The sequence below is a fragment of the Teleopsis dalmanni genome, chromosome X (genome assembly GCF_002237135.1).
Source record: "Teleopsis dalmanni isolate 2A chromosome X, ASM223713v2, whole genome shotgun sequence".
NCBI classification, from domain to species: Eukaryota; Metazoa; Arthropoda; class Insecta; order Diptera; family Diopsidae; genus Teleopsis; species Teleopsis dalmanni.
In genome coordinates, this window is record NC_051848.1 from 4,125,108 (window position 1) to 4,139,942 (window position 14,835).

General features: G+C 29.8%; 1 protein-coding gene across 1 annotated transcript in view; it reads right to left on the reverse strand.

Moving 5' to 3' along the window:
• The window catches only part of LOC119689311 (insulin-like growth factor-binding protein complex acid labile subunit), a 37,962-nt gene that overhangs the window by 9,848 nt on the left and 13,279 nt on the right, over positions 1-14,835 (reverse strand). Inside the window, exons 4-11 of the mRNA XM_038104114.1 lie at positions 14,601-14,744; positions 14,285-14,389; positions 12,532-12,658; positions 12,153-12,349; positions 10,352-10,507; positions 5,875-6,021; positions 4,270-4,432; positions 3,423-3,554 (exon numbers count right to left, since the gene is read on the reverse strand). Of these exons, the coding sequence (XP_037960042.1) occupies positions 3,423-3,554; positions 4,270-4,432; positions 5,875-6,021; positions 10,352-10,507; positions 12,153-12,349; positions 12,532-12,658; positions 14,285-14,389; positions 14,601-14,744 (1,171 nt within the window). The remainder of the gene's footprint in view (positions 1-3,422; positions 3,555-4,269; positions 4,433-5,874; positions 6,022-10,351; positions 10,508-12,152; positions 12,350-12,531; positions 12,659-14,284; positions 14,390-14,600; positions 14,745-14,835) is intronic.

Genomic DNA, 14,835 nt, shown 5'->3' on the forward strand with positions numbered 1-14,835 from the left:
ATTAAACGTTCATGAAGTTCAACTGACTGGATGCACTAATATATTTTTCTGTCCATTCGCATTTATTATTTCAACTGCTTTTCGACCCTTAATTAACTTACGCGTTCAACGTTTATTGTTTAAGCTTTACTCTTGTTTTGATTAATTAAGTGCAAAATTTTTCACTTCCGTTTCCTGCTTGCTTGCTTGCCTGCTCGCTTGCTTGCTTGTTTGTATACCAATTGTCCTGTGCTTTAGCCTTTCAACTTCTGCTACATTTTATTTTTCTTATTTAACTTTCAGCAGAACTTTTTGTTTACATTTCCCTCAAGTTATTGGCCTAATGCCCGCGAGAGTAAAGCCATCAGTTCTGGCGCAGTGATGCCTGATTTATTTTATAAATTACGCCTTCACTGCTTTATTTTAACAGTTTGCATTTTACTTCTGTTTTCCAAATATATATATATATATCTATATATATATATCTGCATATACATGTATATACATGTACACATATATATATATATATATATGTATATATATAAATGTTGTTTTTGGAAGCTTCGCACATAAATTCAGAAAAAATTAACATTTTCGTTGTATTCTCTTAAATTGAAAACAAAGGTTAAAATTGTTTCATTTAAAATGTAATAAAAATATAAATTCATAGCTTAAGTCTTCTGAGTCGTTAAAAAAATGACCCTTTTAAAAATGTTCTTTAAAATTATGGGTCAGGGTTACATGAAGATTTTGTTGACGTCGAAATTTGACTAAAATTCTTGAAAAAACAAAATTGAAAAATGCAATATGTTTTTTGCCGAACACTTTAAAGAGTTTAAATTTTTAATAAATATAATAAAAATTTTAAAAACTATATATAGTAAGTTATATAAAAATTTACAGCTCTGAACAATTTCGTAACTTAATGAATAGGTGTGTAGGCAGACGAAGTAAAAGAACGACCCAGTCCTCATGAATTAGTTAAAAAAAGCCATTTTGATCTCATTATTTTGTTGAAGCTTTTACTTTTACTCTCTATTAACTGCAAGGTATCTTCAAAATCCCTCTTTATGTCCTGACTGGATTATTGTTTATCACTTCATCAGATTAAACAATATTTGATCTCAGATTTGTATACCTCCCCGAGGAGCCTGTAACCATTCTGAGATTTGATAAGGCGATATTGGTAAGTCTGTCAAATTCTCATGTTCTTCGTAATTTTAGTAAGAGGAAGAGATGCTCATAAGTTTAAAACTAGATGTGTATAAGTCTAAACAGTGATTCAATAAGTACACTCTTAGCACTTGCAGTATATCTATGAATTTGAATTTAAATATTGGATATATCTTTAACTTGATGCGGAGCTCATAAGAGTAAAACTAGATATGTATAAAGCGGAACAGTGGCACAACAAGTATTCTGTTATCATGAATTTGATAACAGAATATAAATATCTGTTATCATCTGTGTATGATATCTATGAATGTGAATTTAAATACTGGATATATCTTGAACTGAATACGGAGCTTATAAGATTAACACTAGATGTGTATAAGCCTGAACAGTGACACAACAAGTATTCTGATATCACCTTGAATATGTATGAGTAAGAGGAAATTTAATAACAGGATATCACAGTTTAAAGTTGGATGTAGTTTAGCTTGACCAGTGACAGGCTGATGTCCCCTTGGATAAATCGATGAATCGTTAAGTAAATTCAAGACTAGGGAGCCCATAATGGCGAATTTGAAACAAATAAAGACTGGACCTTGACCCAACAGGTGTTTTGGGGCTTTGATGATATTGACCCTACCAGTGAAAAATTTATCAAAGTCCTGTACAACTGCAATCTCTTAGTGTGATATATTGTATATATTTAAAAATACTATTTAATTATAGATATTATATATAATATAGTATTATTATGCATTATTTTTATTATAGTTCGAATATTTACTATTTTAATATTTTTAATATAAATTGTATTTTGACGGAATCACCACGTTCTGTCTGGAGCAAAGTAATGAGAAGGAAGAAGAAGACTAACGGAAGTGACTACTTTACTTAATAAAAACTAGTATATTTGGTAGTTAGGTTCTGAAAAGTAGAGAATAACAACAACAACGAAAATTCTTTTTGTATTATTTTAATTAATTGAATTTTTGGCTGATCATACAACCGTTTCGGTTATTACCAAATTTAAGACAAAAGCGCGAATAATTTTTTTTTATTTGTATTTTAATATATTTTTAAAAATCCACAACATTTTATAAGAAAACAATAGTTTAGTATGAGATATTTTGATTGGATTGCTTATATTTAATTGAGAACTGTCTTTATCTTTATTATTATTAATTATCTTTATTATTTAATTAATTATTTTTATTAAATAAAGTTAATTTCCATAACATTATTTACTAATTAAATATATTATTACAAGCGAAGGACAACCAACTGAAAAAATAGAGGAACCTGAACGCAGATCACAACAATGAAAGCCTTATCCCGAATAACACATAGTTCCGGGGTAGAACAAAGTCTCTATAAGTAAGCGTTCTCCTCATCCCAAATCTTCCAAATATAAATTTATATTTATTTGTTTTATAATTAGCTAAACTCTAATATAGTTTGTGAATAAATTAGTTCAAATATTGAAACTAGCCATTGTGATGAGAGATTTTCTAGCAATAATAATTATTACTATTTAAAACTTCAATTACAATTAACAAATAATATCTTTATTTTAAACATGAATTCATTGTTAAGATAATTTTGTTTATTGATAAGTTGGAGATAAATCGGTCTAGAATAAGAAGTGAATTGGAACGTGTGTACCAGTTCCAGCTTCGCTATTACATGGAAGTTCCAGTTAGGATTCTATATCCTGTCTTCCTGACTGGCTAATTTTTTTAAAACCAAATTTTTTTTGTCATTTGGAACGACTTTTTGTTCAAAAATCTCTCTTAAACAAAGAAAAGTTGGATGGCGATGACTGTCCGATCAAGAGAGTTTTCAAAGTAATCACGTTGTAATATATTATCTATCTTGTATAGTCACTAAAAGTAGAAAAGTAACAATTTTTATAGAATAGTGAAATTAAATTCATTTCAGTTTTATTGAGATAAACTCTTACTCTTTTAATATATTTAAAAGCTCATATTGCATGGATTCGAAAGCAGTAACCGCACTAAATAAAGTTTGAATGTCTTCTATATAGTCATTTATGCATATAACTCAGACTTTTAAGTAATATATAACATTTTATGATTACATAGGTGGATTTTTAATTTACTGACATAAAATGTACTCGTGACGACATAATTTCACAAAAATTATTTCAATAAAATATTATAAATTAAATTTTTCTTTTTTTGTTTTTATTATTGTTTCAAAATATATTTATTGTTATTAACTAAAAAAAAACTTTGGAAACATATACTCACTGCTATTAATGCGATCCTCGCGTGTATAGTAACGTGCACGATGCTTCGAAAAACAAACAAACATAGCCAGGATAATAATGGCAATTAAAACGAAAATTATGCCACCCAATATAGCGAGAGTATTAAGACCACCTACAAATAGGAATTTAAAAAATAATCAAAAAATACAAAAATATATATCTATATATATATACATTTCATATATACGTATAATGTGTACAATATATACAAAAGAATAAAAAAAACATTATGCTTTAAATAAGGATAATGTTCCGTATCTAAACCATCCGTACTTATAACATTTGGATTATGGTTTGTGTGTACAGACGGATAGGATTTAATATATATACATATATATACATTAATACATATGAACACATATATTTGTGTGTTTTAGATACATTGTTTTGGGGAAAAATTAATTTGTTTCATGTTAGCGTTTTTTGTTTTTTTTTTTTGCTTTTTCTAGAGCATATTTTTAATTATTAAATATTAGTAAATAAAGTTGCGGAAATTATTTTAAAGTGAAAAATTTTATTCGTGTGCGGAATCCATTCTTAATCCTTAAATAAAAAGGCACATGAAGCATGGAAATTGTGCTTAAAAAATGTATAAGCATTTCTGGATATATTTTCACATTTCCACAAGTTAAAAGTAGTGGAAGTAATGGATTTGTGTATATGAGAAGAATTCTTTTAAGTTAAATATTATATATACAACGTGAATTTGTACACTGCAACTTCAAATAAACTGCACACATTTCTCATATAGTTTTTGCTGCAATAATTTTGGTTATAAATATTTATATGTTTCCGTATTGAAAGGGATATTCTTCCACATAACTTACCACGTTCAAGAAAATTATGTGAAGTACTTGCTGCATTTTGTTCCTCATCGGTGATGTATTCTAAGCAAGTATCTAGTACAGCAACATCTAAATCGGTTATTTCGGCACCTCTTAGGCTTTTTGGTAGAAAGCATATTGGATAGGCATCCCATTTCCATTGTAACTGTATGCAAATAATAATTATAGTATTATTTTTAAATACTCGGCATAATGGTTATACTTAAATAAGTTCATATAAAAATTCGCAATATGACTTTCATACATCATAGCAATAAAAGTTTTTATAATACATGATCTATGTAAGATGTCTTCAATATTATTGCTTGAACATTTTGAATTAATCTAATATATATCTATCTGTTATTTCCGAAAAAGTGAAATTTTTTACACGCACTAGCGGTTCTAATTTAACAGCATTATTTCAGTGATATATGTTTGCTAGACAGAACTATCGTACAGGGTGCACATAATACCTACTTAAATAAATGTTCGCCATATTATATTATAAATGGTTTAACAACTGCTGAATGTGTTTGAATCACTATTTGTGAAAAAAGTGTGGCTCCATTAGGAGTATTGATAATAGGAGAATACTTATATCATATGAAATATGTATTAAAAAAAGAAAGCATATGGGGATATTCAATATATACCAAGATGTATGATGTGTAAGAAAAGAATACTACTTAAAAGTATCTTTTAAATACATCAATATAATATTAAATTGAAATGATTTTTATTGGAAAAGTATAAAACTTTTGTAAAATTTAAAAAATGTTTGTAATATTCATAAAGTTTTGTGAAATTTATAGAATTTGTGTAAAATTCATATTATTTATTAAAATTCATAACATTTTTTTTACTATCAATTTTTAAGAAACTGTTGAAATTGTTGTTAAATTATTTTTTTCTTCCTTTTTATTATTAAACACATTTTATTTTTGATTTCGTGTTTAGACCTTAAGGTGCCAATTAGCAGCCTGAAGTTTTGTGGCTCTCATCAGCCCATATCTACCATCAGCCCATGGCTACAAACTCATGCCCTCAGTACATTACACGTCTATCCGGGTGTATTACAATATAAATCAGCAGGTATACCATCCCTCTGAGCTCATGCAAATGGATCGGTCGCTGCTCCACAGTACCTCCCAAACATCAACGGCGATGCCGAACACAGTGACGGTTAGTCACAAACCTCTAGCCGCCCAATTGGCAGATTATAACTTCGTAACCTTAATGAGTCCATATCAATCTCAGTGCTTACAAACCCACGTCTTTGTGCATTGCCAGTACATTAGTCAGGTGTATCATAACTCTAACGTTTTAATCTATTATTTTTGCAATCATAATTCCTACAATAGGCGCCTAAGCAAGCTATGAACAGACAACATTTTTTAAAAATCAATATTGCTCCTCACGAAACCCATTTACTTTTTTCATAACTTAAAAATTTATAGTTTTTGCATTAAATAATACTAAATATATTCACGGCAGCTGGTAACGTAGTGACTGACAATTCCAAAATAAAAAAGCTTTTATTTTTCTTATTTCTTTAATGTAAGAAAAAAAAATTTGATATTAAAAAGAAGTAAAAAATATACTTACATGTCTCACAACATTTATTAATTTGCCCATGTGACACTCATCGCATATAAGCGGATTGTTATCCAGGCGCACATTTCGAATCCCTTGTATCCTTAATGCTGTGTCCTCGTTGATGCCGTACAATTGATTTCGCGATAAATCCAAAAACTATTAACGTACAGAAGCACAGCCAAAAGTTGGATTTTTCGCATGCGAAATACACATTACACATTTCACGCGAACCAGTCGGTATCGGATGAGTTGAGTTGAGTTGAAGTGAATCGCGTTAAGTGGAACGAATTGAAGGCACCGTAGAAGACAAGACGTGTTGAATATTCCATTGAAGAGCAATAGTGAAAATGTGAAAAGGTGATATGTAAAATTATTTTTTATATTGTTGTTTCGTTTTTAGTGTGGCATTCACAATAATCGCAGGATATGCAGCCGTGCAACGTTTGCAGTAACAGTAGTTGTAGGAGTGACAGCAGCAATTGGTGGAGGAAATTAATATGAAAAGAAGAATGTGAGAGGAAAATAAATTAATAAGAAGAAACAAGAAGAAGAAATCAACAAAAAAATATTTACAACAAAAAAAATAAATAATTAAAAATGCAATTTATTTCGTTTGACAAGGATATTCGAAGAATTCTCCTTTTTGCAATTGCTTAAAAAATACAGCACTTAAAAGTAGAAAAATCTTTTTACAACAACACAAGTATTTTTAAAAAAGAATAATATTTTTAATTTCATTTTAAAAATATTTTAAATATTAAAACTATTACATTCTCTTACAGTTCTTATTCAACAGTTAGATTATCCTTGGATTATTCACAAAATTTGTGGAACACGTACACAAGCTGCAGAGTATTTGTTCCAAGTTTTAAAATGTCATGAACAAAAATAATTTACTTTAAAAGAATAGTAATCTCAGATAAAGCAAAAGGGACAATGTTTTAATTTTGTAATGACAAAAAAAAAGAACAAAATAAAATTAATTTGAAAATAAATTCGCTTTATTATTTGTCATATTAGATATTTTATGAAAATAATCCTTTAACGTCAATAGTAACATTTTTTATGTAAAATTGACAAAAAAAAAAATTAAAAACATTCAACAATATAATCCCTATTATATACCCTATTAAAAAAAAAAAAAATTAGTAACACATTCAGATTTAATGATTAATGAGGACAAAACATGCTGTTGACAATCCACGAACGAATAGTACAGTACTTAAGAAGAATCGAGGATCTCCTAAAGTTTGAAGACAATACCTTCTGAACACACTGTAACGCAAAACTGAAAAGCTGAACCACTATGGAACGGTCATTAACAAGCCTCACAAGTAAAATGCCCGGGGTAAGCTCCCCAAACACTGAATGATAACATATAGTATAAACGAAACCATAAAGAAATATCAAATGTGACTACATACAGTAAAAGTAAATTTAAGAATTATGTCTTATCGATATTACAAAATCAATGATATTACTAAAGGTGTTGGAAAGATTCTAGTAACTGAGCTATAGCTGAAAATAAATGATTCAAATTGTCTGCAAGAGCTTCGTTAAGTTTTCCAATACTTCACATATTTATGTATCTGATTTATAATATTTCGATTATGGCAGCCATTGTAAATAGTTTTCATTGCGGCTCTTCTTCATTTTGAACTTTAAACCAATGATATTGTTGACTCTTTCGCAACTTTGTTTGCAATTTCGTTTCCGGAATTTCGTTAAGCTTGATCTGAAACCCATAACATCCATATTTGATTTTTTTGATCAAGCATATTTATCACAGCTCATCAGCAATATTTATATTACTTGCTTAGAATTAAGAGTCCTCGTTTGCCTACTTGCAAACGTTGAACAAAATTTTATGTAATTAAAAATAAATGACAAGTTTCTGAAAAATTTAACAGATATACTGGGTTGACTAAGGGTTAAGTCAGAAAAAGGATTGAGGGGAATGTGCGACATATAAAGAGTTTTTCGTCGTGGGAAATTATGGTTAAGAAAAGTTAATTCAAATGAAACCTTAAATTAGTACTGAGCAATTAAATAAACAATGAGAGGACTCAATAAAATGCAGGCATCTGTATGCTGGTTGGCCGCGCGCTTTTAAGAAAGAATCTTGTACTTTAATTGAAATAACCGGTAAAGACATCAGATTTGTTTTTGGTATGTTGACGGGTCACAGTCGATTAGAGAACCATGTTAGAAAGTTTATTTCCATATGTAATCATTTCTGTCGTAGTCGTAAAGAGTACGATGAAAATAACTCGCATCTGTTTTGTTATTGCTCAGCAACAAAGGGAGCCGATTAACTATATTAGGGGTTTCCTTTTTAAGGACTTTAGCTTACTCTAGGACCTGTCTCTAAAAAGCATTTTAGCATTTATTAATGATTAATGAACCAAAAACTTCTGACTTTTTTGTATTGTAGAACAATAGGTTTAAGTTGATCCCTTGGATCGATAGGTTTAAGTAGATCCTTTGCATCAACCTAACGTTATCTTATCACCCACGAAGTGACTGCTTAATATTCATATTATAATATATAGAAGTTTATCAAATTGTGAATCTGGTTTCGATTGCTGGACATGCCTGCCTATTCATATGCATGCTTACACCTTCGCAATCGATATGTTATATTTAATATTTCATTGTAAAATTTTCTTTACTTTTACTTTAAAGTGGAAGAACCATCCAATATGCTATTCCTTGCCAACGACCATATATTGTCAACAAAATTGTTATCATAAAATCATATTTTTCCAAATCGCAAAGTGCACTTTAAGCTTCACCAATGTTACTTTCAGCCTCTGTTGTTCAATATTGTCATTTTTAATGCATTTGCACACTCTCGTCTGCTTTTGAAGGACACCCTTATGCGAGTGACGAAACCCTCGAGTTCTATCGAAAATTGTTATTAAAATTTTATGCCTAATTTGCAAAACTGGCAAAGGAATTAATCTACGTATAGAAACAGATGAAAACCCAAAAAGGATATAAAACATTTCGAGACACAACTTGGGCACAGTCTAATTCAATTAAATTAAAGGCTTAAAAAGCAATAAAATTGCAATTTTGCTAACAAATTCCCAAAAAAGATGTGCAACATAAAATTGCGTTCGGAAATGTTGCACAAAATTCAGCAAAGACAATCCAAACAACAAAAATCTAATAAAAATTGGTCAAGAGCGCAAGAGGCGCTGTGGTTTTCTGATAAAAGAGCAACAACAAGGACGGAAAGAAGTTTTCAATAATAAAACAAGAGCAACGGAGCTCTTTGGTTTGCTATTAAGCAAATGAACAATTTATTACTTGCTAACAAGCAGATAACGCACACACACACACACGCATTCAGTATTACACACTTGGCACGCACATAAATACACAATTGACATTGTATATTACCACAAACAAAACAAAAAAACCAAACAACAACAAAAGTTGGACACATTCTTGTGTCCTTACTTTTGCATACAAACATTTTCTTTTTTTTTGGTTTTTTTGGTTTTTTTTATTGCTTCTTATTTGCAATCATTTGAACGTTATTGTTATTGTTGTTTTTGGCCAATGCTAGTGTTGTTGTTTGTGGAAATATCGGGTAAGTTGAGGGGGTGTGCAGTGCAATTGTTGAATTTTGTGTGAAGGATTTGCAATTGGCCAAAAAGTTATCAGCATCAACGCAAACATATTGTTGACAGTTGTAACAGCAACAATAACAACAGTGTTAAAACAATAACAAATCAGTAACAGTAACTATTAAATAAACAACAACAACAACAGCAAGAGCAAGAATAACAAATACAATGATGACGACAACGACTACGACTACGACTACGATTACCATGACAAAAACAATATGCAAGTGCGATTTTGAGTGTTCTGTGTTACCAGCACAGCTGGTACCCTATTCCCTCGTACTAGTATTTGTATTTAATTTGATGGCTGGCTGGCTGTACTTGCTGCGTTGCTGTTGTTACGTACCCAACGTTGTTAGCAGCATATCGGTTGTTCTTGTTGTTTTTCTTGTTTGTATAAGTATTTGTAGCAATTTGCAACATTTTGGATTAAAAATGATTTTCTTGTTTAAATTATTTTCTTTTCCTTTACTCATTGTTGCTGTTGTTGTTGTTGTTGTTGTTAGTTTTTGTTTAAATTTTGTCAAAGTGCATAGTTCGTGTAATTTGTATTGCAACAGCCATTGTTGCTGTTGCTGTTGCTGTTACTGTTGCTGTGACAGCATTTAGCAGCATACCATGAAGACATACATACATATATATATACGAGTAGTTAGATACAAAATAAATAACAAAAACAAAAAAAAAAATAACAAACAAACGATATATTCGCAAATGTCATTGCTGTTGTTGTTTCTATACTGTTGCTGCCGTTGTCGCATCATTGTTGTTAGCTATGCTGCTAACAATGATAGGACAATTTTTATTGCAACAATTGCATTTTGAAATGTTAAATGTTATCAACATACCTCCAATTCCCTGCATGGATCGATTACTTGTAATGACATATTGTCCAAATGATTTCCAGATATGTTTAAATAACGCAATTGTTTGAATGGGACAAGTAAACCCATCGGCAGTATACCCATGTCAGCAATGGAGAGATGCGTCAACTGTGGTATGAGCTGTAAAAAAATGAAGTGATTAATACTAAAAAATGTAAATCAATCAATTTTATTGCTTATCAAAAATTCAATTTAAATATTTTCTAGTTTTTACATTTCAAATATTTTGAAAAATAGTTTTGAACATCAAAAGCGGATAATTACATTCAAAAGAGTGAAGGGAAGCTGAATTGATGTAACGTATCTTTCGTCAAAATTTCACATAAAGTGAAGTTTTTACTTAAATCTGGTATGAAAACTTATTTTGCACAAAAAATTGTTATAAAAATTAATCATCATTAAGTGATGAAAGTGCCTCCCTTCCGCTGTGCTTCTGTCCGGCACATGCACGGCGCCACCTTAACATTATAGGGGCTTTATTTTTTGAGGATCTTGGTGAACTTCAGGACCTCGCTTTAAATAGCATCATAAGTTTTACCAAAGGTTTTAACCCTTGGGTTTATAATAATGCGGTAGCATTAGGGTTAGATTAGGGGTAACCTTATCTAACCTAACCTCATATAATAAAAAGTCGCCATAAAATTTTGGATATTGTGAAAATTTTTTTGTATATGGAATTTTATGTTAAATTTTTCGAGTAAAATGGATGATGGTAATAGGTTCTGTTTAAAAACAAATATAAAAAGAAGAGAAAAAGAAGACAATATATATGTTTTTCAAGAATAAAGTTCAAATTGGTTTTTTTCAAACAATCTTTGCACTGAACTGGAATATGGGCTCATGTTATTCAGTTGCAAGATCCTAGGTTCCGTCTGACACTATCTATGCTTAATTTCCAGTGCAAAAGTGTTATATTTTTAATCGTATTTTTGATTTATTTATCTTTGTAAGATCATTTGTATGACCTAGACGGAGGGTAGAACCTGTAAAGTTCATGTTTATGGAGTCTTCTTTACATATCTTAAAGCTGAATGAGAATTAAGGGTGCTTTGTGTTTACCAATCTACTTTTTGGACTAAATGCTAAGTGTGTCGAAAATGCTTATAAGTGCATAAATATTGTGCCAATAATTAATATATTTTAGGAATTGCCAACTTTTTATTTCGTGTGTATTTCAACAAAATGGCGCATGTATGTTAATTAAATAAAAGGAAAAGCTCTGAAGAATCAAACAAGATCCAAACAAGTCTACACAATCTATAAATACTTGATTACTAAAATCGAAATCTTGTTTAAATATTTTAAACACCTTATTCTATAACAAATTTATTTGTTTTATTAATTTTAAATAAATACTTTGATAAAAATAAATTACCGTAAAAGCAATACCGGGAAAGTATAAATAAATTTCTCAAACTTCAAAGTTAATTACAAGTTCCCTACTAAATTAATTTTCGACAAAACATTTCCTTTAAAGTCTCTCTTAAATATCTCTGAAATTTGTGAATTTTCATTTCTGTCTGCACTTTGGAGATGATGAAGATTCCATTTATTAACATAATTTTCATACCCTGTAATTTTAATTTGTTTAAACTTTGCTTTTTGAAAAGTCAACAATGAAATTATTGTAAAAATTTGTGAATCGTATTAAATTTTAGTTGAGAGACGACTGACATGACAGAGTGTCAAATATGTTCAACATAAAAAGTGTGAACGTTTCCTTGTTCACAGTTCTGGGTGGAGAGTTTATGTTAAATGAACCCACCTCGAAAGTTTCACGCATTTCATGCAAATCCATTTGTGTGTTTCCACTGATGTTCAATGTTCGCAAATTGCCTAAACGTCGCACTGATTGCGGTTCCAGTCGCACCAGCTTATTGTACGATAAATCCAAAAATGTTAAATTGCTCAAATGCAAAAAGGAGTCATTGGGTACTTTGGCCAAACGATTATAGGATAAATCTGGAAGAAAAAAAATTACGTGAAAATTTTCAAACAGAATGAAAAATTTTTCATCCCAGATAAAATCCATACAAAAAAAAAATAAAGGAAATGGAAAAATCTCTTGAAACTAAAAAGAACTAAAACTTTTTTTAAAGTTCAATAGATTTTAACATTTTTAGTTTTAATAGTTTTTGTCTTACCTAAATGATTGAGACTCTTTTGCATACGGAACAGCTCATCGACAACGACAGATAATTGATTGCCATCGAGAAGAACCTTTGTTAGGCGTTTTACATCGCGAAACTCGTCCTTGTCCAAAAATTTAAACTAAATTTAAATGGAAGAATATACAAAAATAGTTTTATTTCATATCACATTTGATTTGAAATAAAATATATTTATTGAGAATAACACCGGTTTAAGGTTTCTACACTTTTTCGAATTTTACAGGTAATTTATTTAAAGGTTATTTTTACTTAATCTATATTATTGTTATATAATAATGTGGGCTAATTAAGTAAATTTAAACTACTTATACAAGTTCCATGCTACATCCGCACGAATGTTATGCTAAGAGACTTTAAAATAGATCCGGTCAAAAAATACATAAGGACTGAGCTCTAAAGCTATATGCGAAAACCGACAGGCTACCCTACTTAGCACTATCCAATCTCAGAGTAATCACTAACCGCACAAAGCGAAGTCGACAATCCATCTCTTTGGACAGACCCATTTTGTTAAGGTGATAACAAAGTCCGTGGTGACCTTTTAAATATGAAACCAACAATCTCAACTCTGTTCTGCTGAAGAAGAATACCTTACATACAATAAAAAAGTAACAAAAATAACAAGTAAAAATAACAAAATGCATTTTAGAATAGTTAAAGTGTCAGATAAATCTTCTTCTTCAAAACAATGGTTTTTGAGTGAGTTAATTTTTATAAAACCAGTCACAAAAGTTTTGAAGATGATTCCTGTATAGAACATTCAAAAACTATCTGAACATAGAAAACTATTTCAAATATTCGGATATGATTTTGTGACTTTATCTACTGATTTCATAAAAACTCTACGCTCTTCATGAAATATAGTGGACAATATATTATGATAATATTGGGATTTCAAAAATCTAGGTAAATAATGGGTGTCGCAATCGTTAGCATCATAGGAAAAAATATTCAAATCTGGCTTTTCTGTAACATCTGCAGCATTGAAGTAAAGATATAAAGTATATTTTGTTTCATCTGATCACAAATAGTGAATGAAACTTGCGTAAACCACTATGATTCTAAGTCATTGATGCGAAATATGTCAAAAAAAGGTCAAGAATTAAAGGTCAAGTTCAACTCAATTAAATGGCTACTTGGAAAACATTCTGTTATGTGAATGGAAAACAAGCTAATGGTATACATACAGGTATTACGTTTACTTTGGCCTCACGGATTTCATTTCTGGGGTTTATCGTTTAAATCATATAGGCGGATAATCCAACGATATCAAAACAACATCCTAACAGCAATCACCAATGCTATATTTTATATATTGAATATTTTTTTATTTTCAATTTGAACTTCGAAAAGGATGTATAAGGATATGTGTGAATATCGTTCGGATTTTTTATACCCTTCTCTTATGCTATATCTTTAACTAAAATCAATTAAAAAATTTAATACATTTTACTACTTCTATAAATTTCAAATTGAAACTTTGCCAAAATATATGTACTTAAGTAACAGAAAAGCAATGTTGACCTATATATACTTCACTTTGCTCTAAGATATTTACAAGAGTTGACTCAAATATTTGCTTCCAATACTTAAACTGTTGTTAAGAAAAAATGTCGTTATCTATAATAAAAATTTATAGATGAATTTAATGCTGTATGGGTGTTGAAATTATTTGTAAACTTTTTAAAAGGAATAATTTATTCCTTGCTCTGTGAAGAAAAGTTACCTCATTACGTCCCAAATCCAATTCGGTTAACATTGGTAGTAAATTGTACAATTGTGGATTGATTTTCTTCAGTTGACAATTGCGGCATTTGAATATTCTTAATTCCTATAAAAGGGGAATGAAGAGAAACTTTTTATTAGAAATATTTTCTTTTTTTTTTATTGGAAATACTTTTAAGAGCAATAAATTGTTTTTGAATTTAAAATTTAATTAAAACACTATTTTTTTTATTTATTCATTTTTTTTTGGAATAAAATGCAAATTATTTTCTGATTTTCACATGCGTACCCATGTTTAAGTATGCAAATTTACTTACCGGCACATCACGGAACACATCCGGCTGTAAATCTTGCAACGGATTTCCACTTAAATCGAGATACTTTAAGTTGTTGAGCATAAAGAAGTTTCTCTGTGTTAATTCTACAATTGAATTATCTGCCAAATTAAGACGTTGCAATTCCTGTACATACATTCAGCGCATAAAGGAAAGGATGAGAAAAGGATTTACAATGGCAATTAAAATTTAATATTAATTTACAAAGCGCACCGAG